Source organism: Polypterus senegalus, chromosome 2 (assembly GCF_016835505.1).
Source record: "Polypterus senegalus isolate Bchr_013 chromosome 2, ASM1683550v1, whole genome shotgun sequence".
NCBI classification, from domain to species: Eukaryota; Metazoa; Chordata; class Cladistia; order Polypteriformes; family Polypteridae; genus Polypterus; species Polypterus senegalus.
In genome coordinates this window covers 72,359,811-72,380,362 of record NC_053155.1, presented here as the reverse complement: position 1 = coordinate 72,380,362, position 20,552 = coordinate 72,359,811, and the positions used below count along the sequence as shown (strand labels likewise).

The following is a 20,552-nucleotide window of genomic DNA, read 5'->3' as shown; positions in this document are numbered from 1 at the left end:
GACTTGATTGCAGTGTTCTATGGACCTTCATAGAGAAAAGTGTAACTCTTACAGATGCTTTGTTAATGTAATAACTATCTTGAACATCACACTCAAATTTCTTAAAATAAAGCTTTGGGCTCAGTAACTGACAATAACCAGAGCATGGAAGTTCTAGTCTAAGAGGTAGTATAGCCCAAGGATTTGATATGGACCTTCCAGCTCTCACTGAAGTACAGGGAAACAAATGCACCTAGTTTATAAAGGAAAGCATAACTTTTGACTAGTTGTATCAGAATCCACATCAGTGTAAATGTTATATGTCTGAGTATGCCCATCAGTCTAGGCATGAGGTCCAACTAATATTTAACTAAAAGTGCTGATAATCTGAAAAAAAAAAAAAATTAAGAAAGCAAGCTAGACCAGCATAGTCTAAGGTGTGTGGTGGGGTTGGAGCAGAAGGCTCTTCGTTCACCTTGGCCATTAAAATAAGTGTTCATCTAGTATGCAGGGCTGGTCTGCCAAACTGGCTTTCTATATTTCTTTAGCAAAGAAGGCCAAGCTTGTCACTGAGCCAAAAAGGTAATTCTCATTTAGTCCTTTAGTGGGAATAACCAAGTAATTGTGGAAGTTTTTATTTTATTTGACTACGTATTTTGAACAAATTGTACAGGTATTTTACTTGATATAATAGTATGTAATTTGAGAGGATTGTGGATTTCGGAATTTTAAATAGATAATTAGGAGTCCTGCCGTGTGCAGGCTCCAAGCAGGTGCAGGTGCAAACATGAGCAAGTTAGTCAAGAGCTTCACTCACACCTCAAAGCGGGTGGAGGACAGCATCTGCACCCAATTAGTTGTATAGAGGAAGCCCACACGGCAAAATTGGTGGGGTAGGAAAAAAAAAAAAAAAAAAAATTTTGGAAAGAGAAGTTAAATGAAAGCATGATGGGCACAGCAGGAGCCAAAAGGGCAGCACCAGCTGAGCATCTTGAGGAAGCTGGAGTGATCTGTTGCTCCGGGGGGCTCTAGCATAAGGCTAGGGAAGTGGCAGAGGGAGTTGGAGGCTTGATGTGCCACCTTGCTGGGAGTTTGTAATGGCTGCAGGGGCCTGAACTCAATTTAAAGGTTGGCTGTGCCTGTCAGAATGACATCTCCTCTGCTTATCCCTTACAGGATCCTGCTTCCATAGTTTTTAGAAGGATGTACCTGGAATTGTGAGCTTGTAAAACTGTTTCTTGCCATGTGTTTTAACCTTGTTTCAATGGATTATTTATTTGAACTTTTTAACCTCCACTTACACTTGATTTTTACTTGATTATTTAATGTTGACTAATTATTGAAGCACTGCCCTTTTGAACACTATTTTTAAGTAAAAGCACCAAAACTCTTAGGACCACTCCTTGCTGACTGTGTGTGTCTTCATTTGCCCAGCTAACCCCTAGATATGTTATCAACAGTTCCGAGTTAAAGAGACTCCCAGAAGTCACAATGGACTCTGGAGGGGACCCAGACCATTACATAGCAACAATAAGAATAGTAACAGTAGTAAGTAGAATTGTCACATGTAAAGTGAAATTCTTGCTTGATTTACAGAAACATTCAATTCACTTAATTCTTGAATATTTCCACTTGGTACATGCCCAGAGAGCTGAAACAACATAATATGTCACACCCTCTTCTCTGGCGCCACTTCAAAATATTTATTTAAAAAAGCGAGAATTCTAAACAAAGTCTGTGCAAGGAAAGCACTTCAAGCGAAAATTAAAAAAAAAAAAAAAGATTTAACCAGGTTCATAATGACAAATGAAAATGAAAAATTCAATGTTGGCATTGCCTGTGTGATCATTTTCAAGCAATATACAACCATATAAAAGCAAAATTATTTCCAAAGAAAATCCTAAAGAGCAAGATCAAAAAGGTTTTTCAAAAATAAGAAAAAAAATACAAATGCCAGTTTCATGGCTAATAACAAAACCATGACATAATCAATATTAACTACGATTTCATTATTAAGTGATAAAAATAAGTAAGCCTGAGTGTAATGTAAAAGGACTGTTGTAAATAATGTGACACTTGCCAGTGAAAAGAAAGGTACACTAATTGTAATCCTGAAAAAGGTTTTAAATTTTGTTACACTAGTTTTTTTTGCTTACCGGAGCTTTTTTGTCAATCGGCTTAATAACAAACTTTTTGTCATTAAAGGAAATATTTCGGATCTCGCTCCATGGAAAGCCAATCTTTGGTGTCAATCTGGAAATAAAATTTGTTTTTACTTTAACAGTTTACATAAAAATTACAATTTCAATAAACTATATTTTTTATCTATATGATTTTTAAAACTTACTCCGTCAACTGTATTTAATCAATTTACCAATAGACTGCAATTAATGTCTCTTACCCATGTCAACAAAATGAAAAAAATCTAAACCTGTGCCAACAGCAAAACATCATTCAGACATTAAACAAGGAACTGCAGCAACAGACAACAACTATTTCTTAATTAATCTGTTAAGTATTGACAAAAAAAGATGAGACTAAAACAACTAAACTTACTTGTCTCCATGTTCATAAATGTTAAGTCCTAAGGCATCAACTCCAAGCCACAGCTCTGTCCCCTTTTTGTTCTTAATTTCAAAGTAATTCACACCGTACATCTCCAAATCTTGTGCAATCTTCAAATATTCCATCATTGAATCCTCTCTATTAAAACAGTATTAGTAATATTGTCAGAATATGGTGTAATGTGTACAATATTTAATCTGCATGTGTGCATAGTGAACATGAAAATGGCAATCCATTAGCATTGAAGATAATTTCTGTAAACAACCACCTAAGATTAGTATCAGTGTGTTCTCCAACCTTATTCAATATTACAGGAAAAGCGTTTCTTCTGTTGTCTACACCAAGCAAGAGTGGATCAAAAATTAGACAGGCCGGGTACAAAAATTTAAAAACAAAAATTTCTGAAGAAAAAAAAATAGATTACTCATTCAAAGTATACAGTGTCCTCCATAACATTTGGGACAAAGACACATTTCTCATTAATTATCACTTCTGCTTCACAGTTTAAAATAAAAAAAATTAAAACAATTCAGACATAATTAAAGTGCACATTGCTTACTTTAAGGGGATTTATTTGCATATGCTTCTGGAGAAAGACAAGGCCAAATGTCAAATGTGTGGCACAAATGTAAAACTGCCCACACCTCCAATAAGTACTGGTGAAGAACGCTGATGGGGCGTTTCATTAACAGGGACTAGACATCTGGTTGAAACAGAATTAACCTTATTTTGCTCAATTGAAAGAATCTGAATCCACTTTTCATAACTCAGTGAGAAAGTGGTGTTTCACTGCTATATAATAGCTTATAGGTTCTTTGCTCAACTTTTGCTATTGTGTTATAAAGAAATGCTTTAAGAATTTTTAATACTGTATAACTTTGACATGTGGAGATTAAAAAGTTGTGTGTTTTATTTTTCATTTGATGGATTTTTTTTGTAGGAGCGCAATGTTTTAACTGTGACAAATACATGAGTGTAATATTGACAGAATTCAGTATTACTGTATGTGGCTTCATCTTAAACAAAGAAGAGCTACCTGCTAAAACAATGAAGGTTGGGTGTTAATTCAACTTTCATTAGGACAATGATCCTAAACACAAGGCCAAAGTAACCTTGGATTGGCTCAGGGATGAAAGGCAAAAATGGCCTAGTTAGAAGCCCTGTTCTCATTCAATTTGAGAATCTATTGCACCAGTTCAAAACTGTAGTAAGTAATTGTCATTTGACTAACCTGAAAAATGTGGAAGAAATCTGCATGAGAGAACAAAGGAATCTGTGTGCAAAACTGGTAAATTCTTCCCTGAAAACTTATTTGTAGACCCACTTTTTGCAGCTTTACCAGCTTTAGGTACAGAAACTGAATACTTATAATTTCATTCTAGCATTCAAATTTGTAAAATTTGAAAACTGGAAAATGGCCTGAAAGCTATGTATTCAATGTCTATAATTATACATGACAATATACAGTGGGTATGGAAAGTATTCAGACCCCCTTCAATTTTTCACTCTGTTATATTGCAGCCATTTGCTAAAATCATTTGAATTAATTTTTTTTCTCATTAATGTACACACAGTACCCCATATTGACAGACAAAAAAAAGAATTTTTGAAATTGTTGCAGATTTATTAAAAAAAGAAAAAATGAAATATCACATGGTCCTAAGTATTCAGACCCTTTGCTCAGTATTTAGTAGAAGCACCCTTCTGAGCTAATACAGCCATGGGTCTTCTTGGGAAAGATGCAACAAGTTTTTCACACCTGGATTTGGGGGTCCTCTGCCATTCCTCCTTGCAGATCCTCTCCAGTTCTGTCAGGTTGGATGGTAAACGTTGGTGGACAGCCATTTTTAGGTCTCTCCAGAGATGCTCAATTGGGTTTAAGTCAGGGTGCTGGCTGGGCCATTCAAGAACAGTCACAGAGTTGTTGTGAAGCCACTCCTTCGTTATTTTAGCTGTGTGCTTAGGGTCATTGTCTTGTTGGAAGGTAAACCTTCGGCCCAGTCTGAGGTCCTTAGCACTCTGGAGAAGGTTTTTGTCCAGGATATCCCTGTACTTGGCTGCATTCATTTTTCCCTCGATTGCAACCAGTCGCCTGACCAGTGCTTCTACTAAATACTGAGCAAAGGGTCTGAATACTTAAGACCATGTGATATTTCAGTTTTTCTTTAATAATTCTGCAACAATTTCAAAAATTATTTTTTTTGTCTGTCAATATGGGGTGCTGTGTGTACATTAATGAGGAACAAAATTAATTTAAATGTTTTTAGCAAATGGCTGCAATGTAACAAAGAGTGAAAAATTGAAGGGGGTCTGAATACTTTCCGTACCCACTGTGCATATTTACATTCAAATGCATAAATATTTATAAATTTACATTTTGAAGCAGTTACCTAAATTGCAATGGAGGGGAGCTGGTACCTTTTCCGGCAGTACTTGGGTATTAAACAAGAATTGGCCTTTGATAGGATCTGTGTCTATCTGACAAATAGGCAGATACAGACTGTAGGCCAAACAATACACAAAGTTATGGGAGGAAATTAAATACCCTGAGAAACCTACACAGTGGTATGATTTTGAATTGAACCCGGGTCCCTAAACCATTTAGCACAGCACTGAAACAGTGTTAACACATGCCACCCTAGGATTAAAATAAATTGTACACCACCAATCCATTCATCATTTTTTCATCTCACTTAGGCTTTAGCTCCCAAGAATCTGTAAAATTGACTGTGTGTGATACAGTATAAAGAAGAAGAAAAAAAAAACAAAACAAAACACTAGGGCACACTCATTCTTCTCCAGGGTCCTTTTCTTACACAGAATACCAGATAATTAAACTACCATATTAAGAAAAATAAACACTAATTTGTAAAAGCCATTGCCTTAGCATGCTCCTATGCTCTTCATGCCATGTCTGAATCCTATCTTCCCATTGTTCTTTAGTCAATTTATGCTGCTCCAAAACCCTAAAACAGATTAAAGAACACATACATTATTATGGCTAATCAGTTGGTAACACTCGTCTTTTTTTTTTTTTTACTTCAACAAAGTTAAAGTGTACATCTCCCATAAATATAGTTTGAAACAACACTCAAACAACAAATAATCAGGAATACAGTTACACACTGAAAAAATGAACAATAAAAAAAAGCAAAAAATTCTAAAAACAGACCACATAAAATATTCCAATATTTATAAATAAAACGGGACGCTTTGTGTAATTAACACATCTAAAAGCCACTCTCTCTCTCCTATCCTGAAAGTGAATTATAGAGGATGAGATTCTGAAAGAATGTACTCAAATAAAATACATAAGCCATTTTAACTGCGACATTTATTTTGTAATAGTTTTAAGTACAATTTATTAAAGTGGTATATTCATAAGTTTTAAACCTAATGAACAGTAATGTGCAATGAAAATTAAGACAGATTCTTTTCAAATTAGTGCACTCTTAATGAACAATTTAGAAAACACATTTATACTTGGTCACTTTCAACTTTACCAACAATATGACACCTAGATATAAAAAAAAACCATGAGAAAAAATACACTTTGCAGGAATTTGCATACAAAAATGTAATATCTAAGCTAAACAATTAAGCTCATCTAGTTATATCATAAGCAAACTTCAGTTTTTAATCAGACACTTCTATATGTATTAAAGCTATCCTCACCGTTGAGGAAGTAGTCGATCATTAGTTAAGTAGCCTGGTTTATGCATTTCCTTGTTGAAGTCTCCATATTTGGCCTGCACTGCATATGATGCCAGCAGTACTGCAGTCTCTGGGGGGCAGTAATTTTCATCATTTAAGATGGCTTCTTTGACTTGCAGAAAGAACAGTCGTTGTGTTATTTCTTGTATCAGTTCCTCAGAAACATCTTCTGGAAAGAATTTTGCACGAAATTTGAACTGCAAAGGATTTTCTTTTCTAACATCTTGTTGAGTTACCTTTTACAAGCAAAAAAAAGAACAAAAATATTAAACTTTTAGATTCCAAAAGTTTAAGTAATTGGACCAACAAACAAAATTGATTTATGCAAAATCAAATCATTTGCTACCACTTGATCAATTATATATGATATACATAATGCTGAATCTGTTTATTCCTGTAGGAGCTGCCAGGTCTATCTGGAGTGTCGTGGATTTTAAATGTTGTATATTTTATTTTTTGCTCACACAAACAAAAATGAAATTAATTGTAAAAGAACAGCTAACAAATTTTATTACTTTAAAACAAGTATTTTGCTAAAATGGACAAGATAAATTTAACACTTAAGAAGGCATGACTGTTTTCCTGAAATGTACCAATATCAATCACAGTAGCATCTATTTAAACGGTGCTGAAATCCAGGAGATGCCTCAAGCTGTGGATGGGCAACTAGGACTAAAATTGGTTTACACCTTGGGAAAGGAAAACAGGACAATTCTTAAGGCTGTTTGGATTACTTTATAACCTGTGAATGGATGAGCTCCCGGAACAAAGAATTACCAAATTGTTGTACAGCTTGGGAAAGGAAGACATGCCGGAAGAATTGCACATGGAATTGTAAAATAAATAAACCTCATCTGAATGCGACATCGTAAGAAGAGGAGGAGACAATGAAGACAGAGCGACATCAAAAAATGCAGAAAGACATGCAACTGTTTTCATCCGATCGCCAGCTAAAGCATTTCATGAATATTGATTGCTAAATAAATGCTGCCCTGGGACATTCACCTGACATTTTTAACTTTTCATAAGCTAAAGACTATACAGTGGATCCTCGGTTTGCGAGTAACTTGGTTTACGAGTGTTTTGCAAGACGAGCTAAATTTTTAAATAAATTTTGACTTAATAAACGAGCGACGTCTTGCAATACGAGTAGTATGTATGTATACGCTTTGTCTGCTGAGCGTCATGCAATCACAACTGAGCTGAAGGTTCTTCTCTCTCTTGCTGCGGGATTGTGGGCAATTGTCTCCTATTCTCCTTCTGAATCAGCGTGCCTCGCTCATATAGTCAACATCCGTACGAGTGTATACTGTTTACTACAGCATCGTGACTGTGTGTGTGTGTGTGCGTCCCCGTCTTGCACCACCAGCTTTATTCAGCTTGAAAGAGCAACAGCACGGTTATTTATTGCAGTAGGATCTGCCACTCTCCTATACACAGACACAGCAGTCAGGCAGGGTCGTGGCCAAGTAGTACTATGCCCTGTGTGTTTATAATGTTCCTTGTATCACTCACTGACGGCAGGTGCTTACAGCATGTCTGTGATCTTTCTGGATTCTCTTTTTACAGCGAACTGCTACAGCGCTGGGAGACTGCGATTGCTTTGGGACGTTCTTCCGCATGTCGTCCCGTTGGGTGGAATCCCACAAGAATTTAGAAACTCACTCACACCAGCTATGATTCTTTTCAAAGGTAAAGTGCAGGTTAATTTGTTTTATGTATTTTTACTTTATATTTTGTATTAATCATTTTTATATGAATAGCTGTGGGTTGTGGAACAAATCATCCGAGTTCCTTATGGGGAAATTCACTTTGATATACGGGTTGCTTTGGACTGCGAGCACATTTCCGGAACGAATTATGCTCGCAAACCGAGGTTCCACTGTATATATATCCAGACTTTGCTATCCACATTTTCTTTAATGCTTTTCTCTACAGGTATTATTGTTCTTTAATAAATACCACATTGCTTTCAACTTTCTGTGCTTTGCCTTAATATATACAGTGACTGAAGTAATAAGGTAAATATTTAGAGCACATGGAGCAGTAAGGAAGTCCCATATGATCTAAATTGTGAGGTTTATCGGGCTGAGGATGAAGAGCTCTGTCCAATAATGAATAGTACATTAAAGTAAGACATTCATTGGTTGATAAATGGCCTACAGCCAAGGATGTTGAGCCTTTGTATGTTTGAATATATATATTCTTGGCGACCAAAAGTAATTTAGATCCGAGATATATCTAAGACATGATATGTTGTTTGTGCCAAAGATAAACTAAGTCTCTAGAATGCTAGAGATTGGTGCATAATTCATATAGTACTTATTGTGTGGTTAGGGTCTGTGTGTATGCTTCTATCTATGTATGTGTGTAGTGGTGCATAAGCCATTCATACGGCACATTTGTAGTTAGATATCTCTATTCATATGTGTGTTAATCTTAAAGGTGCGACCAGGGCCGGATTAAGACCCTTTGATGCCCTCAGCACTAAGTAATTTTGGTGCCCCCTTACACTAGTAATTCAAAATATTAAAATAACAAACTAGAAAATAAAATTTTATTTTATTATCGAAAATTCAAAATTAAAACATTTTGACATAAACCGTAGATTTACCATTTTGATTATTTAATTTATTGCTTTTGTGTCAGTTTAGCAAATCTAATTACACGGATTCTTAGTACAAGATTTGAAGAATATTTTGTGAAAAGTTTGTTAATAAATCTTTATTAGTAAAAAACGTTTTAAACAATCTTATCCAATAGTAATCAGCATTACGATTTTCACTTTTACATAATGTAAATGAATTTTAAAATATCCAAGAATAGAATTAAATACTTACCAGAATATTTTTTCCTCAAACTGGGACGATTTTCTGTTTTTGCTTAAAACAGAAAACTCTTTCTACGCACTAGAAATTTATTTTAAGTTAAATAACAGATAATTCATGAAACACAACAATTAGGTGATAATAATTTTTAATCGACTACTACTATTTAAAAATATAAAAACATTTGTTTTGAATAGAATTATTTTCACAATATTTTGACATAACATGGCGTTTAAGGGAAATCACAATGAAATGGGAATTCCCCATCGTAGATGGCACCAGTATGTATGCACAACGCACGGAGTAAGGCGCACAAGGTGTCTACGAACAGTGACGGCATAGGGAGGTACAGGGAGGCAGTATTCATTTTTCATTCAATTTTGAAAATGGCTATAAATTTAATTAATTTAATAATTTATTTGATAAATTCGGCCGTGAAAAATTTTGTGGTGCCCCCTTTACCCTTGATGCCCTATGCATGTGTTTGCTTATATGGTTAATCCAGCACTGGGTGCGACAATAGACCAACCTGGGAACGAATGTGACGAGTACACTTATTCGTGAAGAAAATAGGTAAAGGCAAAGTAGAGCGGAATATCACGATAATACACCATGCCACTAGTATTAAGAGCAAGGAACGAACTATTCCCCTAAATGGACATCAGTTGACTACATTGCACATTCACTGAAATTCCCAACATTACACATAAAGGACCAAATATAAAGTGTCCAGTTAACCTATGAGGACACAAAGTTGAATGAAAAACATACAAAAGCCAGGCTGGAATTTGCTAAAATTAATATTGATAAGCCACAATGCTTCGGAGGAATGTCCTTTAGGCAGATGAGACAAACAGGAAGTTTTTGGAAAGCCACATCAGCTCTGTGTCTACAGATGAAAAAAATTAAGCTATCAAAGAAAAGAACACCATAACTAAATGAATCAGAGAGGAGGCCTGATTATGTTTGGGGCTGTTTTGCTGTGTCTGGCAGAGGGTACCACGAATCTGTGCAGGGAATAACGAAATCTCAAGCCTATCAAGAGATTATTGAGCAAAAGTTCTGTCTCAGTTGCAGGTCATAGATTCTCCAATAGTTCAAGTGGATAATGACTTAAAACACACATCTAAAAACACCATCAAGAATGGTTAAGAACAAAACATTGGACTATTCTGAATGGGCCTTCTGTGAGCCCCGATTTGAATCCTATCAAACATATATAGGAAGAACTGAAGCATGCAGTCTTGAGAAGGCACCCTTGAAACCTGAAATGGCTGGGACAGGTGGCTCAGGAAGATTGAGCCCCTGATGACAAGTGCAGAAGTGATTGAAGGCTACACGAACTGCTTGTTTGCAGTGATTGCCTTTAAAAGATAGTGCAACAAAATATTACGTTAAGAGTGCCACCATCATTTCTATACATGCCATTTTCCATTTGTGTTATTATTTGAAATATTCTGTTGATTAAAAACTCTACAGTCTGCGTTTTGATAAATACGGAATAAACAATGATGGGTTCCAATAACTTTTGTCAGTTTGAAGTTACTTCAGACACAATTTTGGGTTCTTCAAATTTTTCCTTGTCTGTATATAAATATTTAATTTGCTGTACTGTCAGCATGTGCAAGTCCTACTCAGAGTAACCTAATGAATACATCCAAAATATTCATCAAATAAATGAAATGCATGCATAAATAACATTTTATTTACAAAATGCAGTTTTGAGCCATTCATTTAATTTAAAAACCAGAAAGACAACTAGGTAGAAAAACAGAAAAGATAGATCTCATACAAAATTATAGTAGTATCTAAAGTTGAACAAACTATGAACAGCTGCAGTGTGATTTAAGACATACTGCAATTTCTTAATTCTGGTCCAGGGGTTTTATTGCTGAATATTTACTTTTTAATTTCATACCCTGAGAATCTGAGTTAACACATATCTTGCATTAAGTGGACTTGATACTCAATTCCGGCTGATGGATTCTGCCAAGTGTGTTCAAATCTCTTTTACTATAGATTACTACTAATGCAGCAAAACTAAGCTGGATCTTAGGGCTCGTTTATACTTCATGCTCAGAATGCCTATGCGCACATATCATGGCTGCCATGTGTTTATTTGACGTGTCCTCTGAGCAGGTCCTCAGAAATTAAACGCGACGCATGTGGGAGTTGCAGTACCAGCAAAAAGTCGAGGGGCACAGCATAAAGTTGGAATGTGACGTCAGACTCTCTGTTTACTATCTACGTGACAGAAAGCCTCTAGGCGGATGATGTGCGCTCTTTGATTTTTGATGAATGGTTTGATGTGGTGAAGAAAAATGCTGACGTACAGATGCATTCGTGGTGCTTTTATATTCCAGATCGTAATGACACAATACATTTTAAAAGTCTCACATTCCATCTTTTGTGTCGTTTTTTTTTTCTGGGGCTTCCTCCTCACCTGACAAATGTATGATATTCCAACTCTCTGCACATTTAGAATCCTTAGATTTGTACTTGACATCACTTTCATGATGAACTGCATTAAAGTATGTATGTTACATTTTACAGATAAATCGTTAATTTCATTTAAATAATGAACACTGCTAATAAATACACACATGGGGGTGACACGGTGGTGGAGCATTCGTGCTGCTGTCTTGCAGGGAGTCACATCGCCCATATTCCCTGCTTGGAGTTTACATGTTTACCTGCTGGGTTTCCACAGTGTGCTCCAGTTTCCTACCAAAGATATGCAGATTTGGGGACATATAAATGATACTAGTGTATGCGAGTGCTTGTATTCACCTTGTGATGAACTGATGCCTCGTCCAGGGATTGTTTCTGCCTTGTGCCCAATGCTAGCTGGAATGGACACATCCCTGGATTGGTGTCATCAAAATTTAATGGGTGTTCCATGCAATTCATATGGGTGTTCCATGCAATTCATAACATAGCAAAGCCGAACCTGTTCTCACCGTGATAATATCTTGCACTGCCACCTGGTGGATTCCTCCCGATTTGCGTAAAGTACGCGCGCAAGTATAAACGCTTGCGTAGCAGGAGCATCCGCTGCATCATGAGTCGGGTGAAGTATAAACCCGGCCTAAGACTGAGGAAGTACCCAGCTTGGGAACTTAATGGATTCATCCATTTACAAATGATTTTTTCCTTTTGGTCCAGGAATCCAGAAAATACTAGAATAGCTGGTAGCCAAGTGATGCAACTGGGATGAGACTCGAGACAAATAAATCGGAGGTCATGGTCTGCTCCCTAAAAAGAGTAGTATGTTCTATTCAGGTAAGTAGTGAACAAGTGAGGTGAGGCTACGAAACTGACTGGTGAGTTGGTACATTGGCAGCAGTTACCTGGACACTGTACTGGATTCAACAGGGAGCCAAGTTCTTTGATGAAACTTTCAGTTTCATTGTTTTTCCTCATTAACAAAAACTAAAACGCAAAATGTTGTTAGTAAAAACAAAACAAAAAAGATCATTAACTAAAACTAAAATAACAAAAAAAAGTAGTTTTTGTAATTTAAATTTTTATCATACTCGTCTCTATGCCAGTGTATTTATTAAAAAGTATTTATGACAGTACAGTTGTATTTAATCTATACTAATAAAATGCAAAGCCCTCACTGACTTACTGACTGACTGACTCACTCACTCATCACTAATTCTCCAAGTTCCCATGTAGGTAGAAGGCTGAAATTTGGCAGGCTCATTCCTTACAGCTTCCTTACAAAAGTCGGGCAGGTTTCATTTTGAAATTCTACGCGTAATGGTCATAACTGGAAGCTATTTTTCTCCATTTACTGTAATGGAGTTGAGCTTGAAAGCCATGGGGGGCGTAGTTTTGTGTGACACCATCACGCCTCCCATATACTATGTGGTGCCAAACAGGCAAATAAATGAAATTGATTTTGTGAATATATAAAGTCAAAAGTTGAATATATAAAGTCAGCGTCGGAATTTATGAAGTCATTCCTGATTAAATAAAGTCAAAGTCAATCTATTGATTGAAACGACTCTGAACTGAACTAAGTGAAAAAAAACATATTCAGAAAAATAAATAAAAAAAAAAAAACACTGTTTGGCTAATGTTTTGAAAATGATGCATGTGCCCTGCCCAGGATTGGTTCCTGCCTTGCGCCCAGTGTTGGCTGGGATTGGCTCCAGCAGACCCCGTGACCCTGTGGTCGGATTCAACGGGTTGGGAAATGGATGGATATTCCAGCGCTTACTTTATATATTGAAGTTTTGACTTTATATATTCCAGCGCTGACTTTATATATTCCAACGCTGACTTTATATATTCCGAAATATTCCAATGCTGTCTTTATATACTCAGGTTTTGACTTTATATATTTGGGAATGACTTTATATATTCAAGGTTTGACTTTATATATTCCAGCGCTGACTTTATATATTCAAGTTTTGACTTTATATATACCAACACTGACTTTATATATTCAAGTTTTGACTTTATTTATTCCGACAGTGACTTTATATAATCAATTTTTGACTTTATATAGTTAAATGTAGTCATCATTGCATAACTTTTTCTTTACCATAGAAATTTAAAGACTAAATTCAACTTCCATTCCTAACAAAGATATTTCTGCTGACTAAATAGAACCTTACTTATTTCCAAATTCGAGCTATTGAGCTGTCGCCTGCCTGCCTGAATAAGTCACCCTTGCTTCGCTCTTACTTTTTTACCCTTCATTTAATCATGGCTAGTGGCGGAAAAATTATAAAATGGGAGGATTACACTGAGTATGGCTTTACCAAAACAATTATTGATGGCGAATCGATTATTCATAAAGCTTCAATTGGTGATCTGTTTTTCTGTGTTAACCTCATATTTTTTCATACTTCTTCTCAAACCAAGGGGGTGTGAGGTTAAAATGAATCGGGAAGTGCTGATCAATCTGTGTACCAGGAATTCATGCATTGAGAGAAGTTCCCCTTTGCATGGAATGCAAAGTGTGATTAAATGCGTGATTTTTTAACGCGTTATGGAGCACATGCATCGAAGCTTCTCAGCTGTGCTTGTGCTAAGGAAACATTTTAAAAATAACGTAACACGATTGTCAATGTAACCTTTTGTAAGAAGTGCCTGGACGATTCAGTGTGGAGAAACTGTAGAGACAGCGTGTGTATTAACTTGTGGATTTTTCTGTGAGTATTTGGTGGCAGCATCACAAAGTCGCTCCCGTAACACTGCGTGCGTTAGCTGTGGAGCCGAGCTCAGAGCGAAATGAGGTGAATGGGAGGGGAGATGATGACGTGACTCCCCCACCCGCCTTAACTGTCAATCCCCCACAAACACAGTCTCGGAATTTGCATAAGCACAGCCCTTCACGTGCAATTTTAACTTAGTTACAAAGTGATCAAAACTCCCGTTTATATCCTGCGTCCTCTCATTAAACTTGTAACCAGCATTACCCGTGGGCATGACAAACGCCAGCAGCAGCCTGTCTATGAACTTAATTTAAACTTTAGGTTTACACGGTGCTTTGTTTCCGAAGTAGCAGCACTCATGAATATGGTTGTATATGTCATTCGCTCGCTTCTTATTATTTTGCTGCCTTCTCAATTGTATAATGCAGGTTTTCTTCAGTGCTTTTTGGAGCTCTTCCTGGTTTTCTACGCACTGCATTGACAGTCCGTTCACGTGATTACGTGGGAGGAGTGATGATGTCACACGAAACTCCGCCCCCCACGGCTTTCGAGCTCAACTCCATTACAGTAAATGGAGAAAAATAGCTTCCAGTTATGACCATTATGCATAGAATTTCGAAATGAAACCTGCCCAACTTTTATAAGGAATGAGCCTGCCAAATTTCAGCCTTCTACCTACACGGAAACTTGGAGAATTAGTGATGAGTGAGTGAGTGAGTGAGGGCTTTGCCTTCAAGCTGTGAGATTTGAGACAAGATTACTTTTCACATGTCCAACTGTACGTTGCATACTCAAGAGTATGCTCAGCGCACAGCTTGGTCATATTACAACTGAAGGGCCAAACTGACAATGTGGTATTCAAAGAGATCCTTAAGAAATAATTATTGGTATATTTTTCCCTCAGTTTAAAAAGGTTTAATTTTCTTCTTAATAAACATTTTAAGGTAGTACTTTGCCACTGCGAAGCGTGGGTATTTTGCTAGTAGGCTAGTTTAGAAAATAACATGGATACATGCACATGTGCAAGTACCCCTCACTGCCGTAGTCTGAATCTGTGGATTTCAATGGTCATTTTATCCACCAGTCCACTTTGACTTCTACAACTGAAAACAAATATTGAAGCCTCATCAATTGTCAATGATTTATTCTCTGGATTTCACAAGCCATAACTGACCATCAGTCACAAACAACCAGTTGCCAGCAAATGGTTGGCAGCTTTCAAGTTAAAACATGCAACTTGTTACATTATAAGATGCATTTAAAAATTTTGGAAATTAGAGCCATGGAAGATTTGTCAGGTTAGAATTGCCACCACCATACTTCAGGTTCAGACAGTAATTAAACTGGAAAAAAAAAGATCTTTATACACAAGAAAAGATAGGAATTTCAGACTTACTTCATATAGCATACTTCATGTTTGACAGCAAAATGCCCTAGTATTGAAAAGTTTTTAACAGTGATCATGATGAACTATGCTGGACAGTTCATCAACACTGTTAATTCTGAGATCCACCATCCCTCTCAGGATTTACTTTAACAAGAACTAGGGGCTCTCTGTGCTCACCCACCCCCGGGTTTGTTTTACCAGATATACAATTTAATGAGATTATTTTCATGGGAATTGTTATATATGCATTATTTTCACTTTTACTTTAAAACTTTTGTAAAAACAATACTTGTCCTTTATTTCCGGCCCCGGTCGTGGTTAAATTTCTTTCTCACAGGACGTACAATGCTGCTCATATTGTGAAGGGGGTGCGGATGAACGCACACTAAGGAGATGCTGTTGGATCATGTCTAGCTGCTGCTGTGGGCAAGCTGCGCATCTATTATTAAACACCTGTACAGCAGCTGTCATTTTGCCACTTTGTGTCTCTGCCACTTGTGTTGTGAAGGGGGGTGGGGGGTGTTTTGGGGCCAAACGAACGCTAAGGAGAAGCAGTCGGATCATCTGCTGGCTTGCTGTGTCTTCTGCTTGTCGCTTGTCGTTTTAAGAGCTGGGAGCACATGAAGCATGTTTGCCAAAAGCATTCCAACAACTGCTAGGTTAGATGTCCACGAACTTGTTTTAAATGTTGCCTCACTGCCTTGTCTCGCAGGACGTCAAAATGTCTTCCGAGAAGATAACATCTCGTCTCCCTCCCAAGATAACGTATTAAATCTTATCTATACTGAAATAAACTCTGGAGAAAGACCAACGGGCAACAAACTTACTTTATTTAACATTGCCTAACATACAACCCATTAATGGTAAAGTACTAGAACTATCTGATTTACTGCAGTCTGCAATCTTGAAATGTCACAGCAAATGGAGTTAGGGGGTTTTGGGGACTATTTGGGCTGCATGTCCAAGTGAGACCATTCTGGTCTAAGTGTTTACTTTGCAGCAGCTTGGAGGTCCAGCTGAGATTGTTGAATATGAACTGAACAGCAAAAATGAATAGACAAATTTCTGATGCCCTTCCATAATAACAAAATCTGCCCTTTTCCTATGCTATGTACAAAACTGGTGTTTATTTGTTCATGCTTCTCTTCTTTTTTTCCTGCTTTTTCTTAGTCTTATGCAAAATTGATTTTAAAATATTAAGCTATTATTCTTACCTTCGCTACTTTTTTTTTCTTTTTAGCATTTCTCCACGACTACCATGAACCTCCCTTCCTCCCACTCCCCTGCATCTAAATTGGTATATATAAATAAAGAAAATTAATACTAATACCACATACTGACATGTGGCAAGGAGTTGTGAAATATGGAATTTGAAACTTTTAAATAAAACTTTCTCAAATTTTTTAAAGGTAGTAAGGGGACAAGTCAATTTCTATCTTTTAATAACGAAAAGTACTCTTTGATGTAGAAAGAAAAAAAATTCAGAGCATGAAAGAAAAAAAAAAAAAAACACAAACAAAAAGTGGATGTTTTACCTTTTTGTTCAGTTTTAGCCATGTTGTGTAGCCTTTAGTGTCTACATATTGCAGGCCAAAGAACCAGACCTCACGAAGCCCTACTGTCTTCACAACCTGGAATAAGTATATGCAAAGTAAAGAAAATAAAATATGGAAAGATATGGACTAATAAAGTACAGCTCAGTTTTCTCTTATGTAATAACAAAAGTTTATACTTTTTTAGATAAATACATTTTCCATTTCCACAAACTGTACTTTTCTAATAATAATTAATTCTTTACATTTATATAGCGCTTTTCTCACTACTCAAAGCTTTTAGCAATTGCAGGTTAAGGGCCTTGCTCAAGGGCCCAACAGAGCAGAGTCTCTTTTGGCATTTTTATAGGATTCGAACCGGCAACCTTCCGATTGCCAGTGCAGATCCCTAGCCTTCGAGCCACCACTCCGCCTAGCTATAAATCGTAGCTAAATTAAGCAGTCCTCTTAATATTAAAGCATGATGAATTAAAAATGAGTACGCACATCAATAGCTTTAAAGAGGGAAAATGGCAATCAAATATTCAAAGAGTGATAAATATTTGCACTTTAAATTTAAAGATAATTGCAAATTAATGTTTACCTGGTCAAACAGCTGCTTGCCGGTTGTATTTGGCTGGATGGCAAATTCCAGCTCTGCATCCATTGTAGTAACCCTAACATTGACCTGGAAAAGATGACAAATATTTTGTTACTGGAATAAAATGTCTTGTCTATTTAACCACTCTCTCGTTTTATTATTGTCAATTTTATGGAGATCTTGTCTGTAGACATAATCTTTGTCATAATACTGACATTTCCAATTGTGATAGAATGTATAGAAATGTATTTGATATCTTTTTTAATACAACATAATGTGGCAAGTAGGGCTCGGTATCAGCACGAATGTCCCGATTCAATATCAATTTTATCTTGATTAAATTAGCATACACTGATATATTTGAAGTGCTAACTTTGTTAGAGATTATGTGACAAATTTTTGTTGCACATTATTTGAAGAAAGCCTTCATAACATAAACATAAGCATAATGCTTGTTAGTAATGAACAGTTAACATCTTGCAAGATGTGGAACAAAATATCATTGCTCTTTAAAAAATAAAAACCACATTTTATACAACAACACACTCGCTCAAAATTAACCATACTTTAACATACAAAATTAACCATACTTTAACATATGTTCGTTTCTCCATATCCAAGTCCACAAATATAATGGGGGCTCTTTGTTTTAATACAATGCAATGGCAACTTAATTTTATAAAACATCTACATCATCTTGCTAATAATATTATAAAAAAATCAAGTATTACTTCTAAAATATTAAGTATGCTATTCAGTAACTTATTCATGTGTTATAAATGTCGATGTAGGCTTGCTTCAACTGAACTGTTTGCCAAATTTATCCCCTTATTGAACATTTAAAATAATCCTGAATTAGTCAAAATTTAAAAGGGTGTCAACCAGCATGTTTAAAGAGGCAAGTTCTGTCAACAGAAAATTAATTTTAATAAATTCTGACCTGAGCACATTTTCAAATGTATAACCAGGCATTGACTATATTATTTTAATTAAAAAGTGAACTGTGAACAAAGTGTGCATGGTACACTGATAGAAATGATACACTGGTAGAAATTTGTCCACAGGTTAAAATTTTCACGAGTCATTTTTACTGTAGCTGAACACATCAGGAAGGTGCCTATATTGCTTGTCCTTCCAACCTAGTATAACTTAGACGATTAATTAAAAAAAAAAAGTTAGACAAAGCAGGCGAGGCTGCCCACATATCCATACAAGAAACAAAATGAAGAGACGGTTAGGAAAAAAAGTGTGTGCTCAATACACACGTGCTTCAACATGCTGTACTTAAATCTAAATGTTCACAGAAAATGAAGAGTCATATAGCATACACATCCTAAAACTGACAGTGTCTTTGTTTCAGCAACTGAATTTATATAAACACGTACAGTGGTGTGAAAAACTATTTGCCCCCTTCCTGATTTCTTATTCTTTTGCATGTTTGTCACACAAAATGTTTCTGATCATCAAACACATTTAACCATTAGCCAAATATAACACAAGTAAACACAAAATGCAGTTTTTAAATGACGGTTTTTATTATTTAGGGAGAAAAAAAATCCAAACCTACATGGCCCTGTGTGAAAAAGTAATTGCCCCCTTGTTAAAAAATAACCTAACTGTGGTGTATCACACCTGAGGTCAATTTCCGTAGCCACCCCCAGGCCTGATTACTGCCACACCTGTTTCAATCAAGAAATCACTTCAATAGGAGCTGCCTGACACAGAGAAGTAGACCAAAAGCACCTCAAAAGCTAGACATCATGCCAAGATCCAAAGAAATTCAGGAACAAATGAGAACAGAAGTAATTGAGATCTATCAGTCTGGTAAAGGTTATAAAGCCATTTCTAAAGCTTTGGGACTCCAGTGAACCACAGTGAGAGCCATTATCCACAAATGGCAAAAACATGGAACAGTGGTGAACCTTCCCAGGAGTGGCCGGCCGACCAAAATTACCCCAAGAGCGCAGAGACGACTCATCCAAGAGGTCACAAAAGACCGCAGGACAACATCTAAAGAACTGCAGGCCTCACTTGCCTCAATTAAGGTCAGTGTTCACGACTCCACCATAAGAAAGAGACTGGGCAAAAACGGCCTGCATGGCAGATTTCCAAGACGCAAACTACTGTTAAGCAAAAAGAATATTAGGGCTCGTCTCAATTTTGCTAAGAAACATCTCAATGATTGCCAAGACTTTTGGGAAAATACCTTGTGGACTGATGAGACAAAAGTTGAATTTTTTGGAAGGCAAATGTCCTGTTACATCTGGCATAAAAGGAACACAGCATTTCAGAAAAAGAACATCATACAAACAGTAAAATATGGTGGTGGTAGTGTGATGGTCTGGGGTTGTTTTGCTGCTTCAGGACCTGGAAGGGTTGCTGTGATAGATGGAACCATGAATTCTACTGTCTACCAAAAAATCCTGAAGGAAAATGTCCGGCCATCTGTTCGTCAACTCAAGCTGAAGCGATCTCGGGTGCTGCAACAGGACAATGACCCAAAACACACCAGCAAATCCACCTCTGAATGGCTAAAGAAAACCAAAATGAAGACTTTGGAGTGGCCTATTCAAAGTCCTGACCTGAATCTAATTGAGATGCTATGGCATGACCTTAAAAAGGCGGTTCATGCTAGAAAACCCTCAAATAAAGCTGAATTACAACAATTCTGCATAGATGAGTGGGCCCAAATTCCTCCAGAGCACTGTAAAAGACTTATTGCAAGTTATCGCAAACGCTTGATTGCAGTTATTCCTGCTAAGGGTGGCCCAACCA

At 36.6% G+C, this 20,552-nt stretch overlaps 1 protein-coding gene across 1 annotated transcript in view; it reads right to left on the bottom strand.

Annotated features, from left to right (window-relative positions):
- The window catches only part of LOC120523026 (radixin), a 102,277-nt gene that overhangs the window by 38,027 nt on the left and 43,698 nt on the right, over positions 1-20,552 (bottom strand). The window contains exons 3-8 of the mRNA XM_039743949.1: positions 17,781-17,864; positions 17,180-17,275; positions 6,220-6,494; positions 5,427-5,510; positions 2,536-2,682; positions 2,136-2,232 (exon numbers count right to left, since the gene is read on the bottom strand). Of these exons, the coding sequence (XP_039599883.1) occupies positions 2,136-2,232; positions 2,536-2,682; positions 5,427-5,510; positions 6,220-6,494; positions 17,180-17,275; positions 17,781-17,864 (783 nt within the window). The remainder of the gene's footprint in view (positions 1-2,135; positions 2,233-2,535; positions 2,683-5,426; positions 5,511-6,219; positions 6,495-17,179; positions 17,276-17,780; positions 17,865-20,552) is intronic.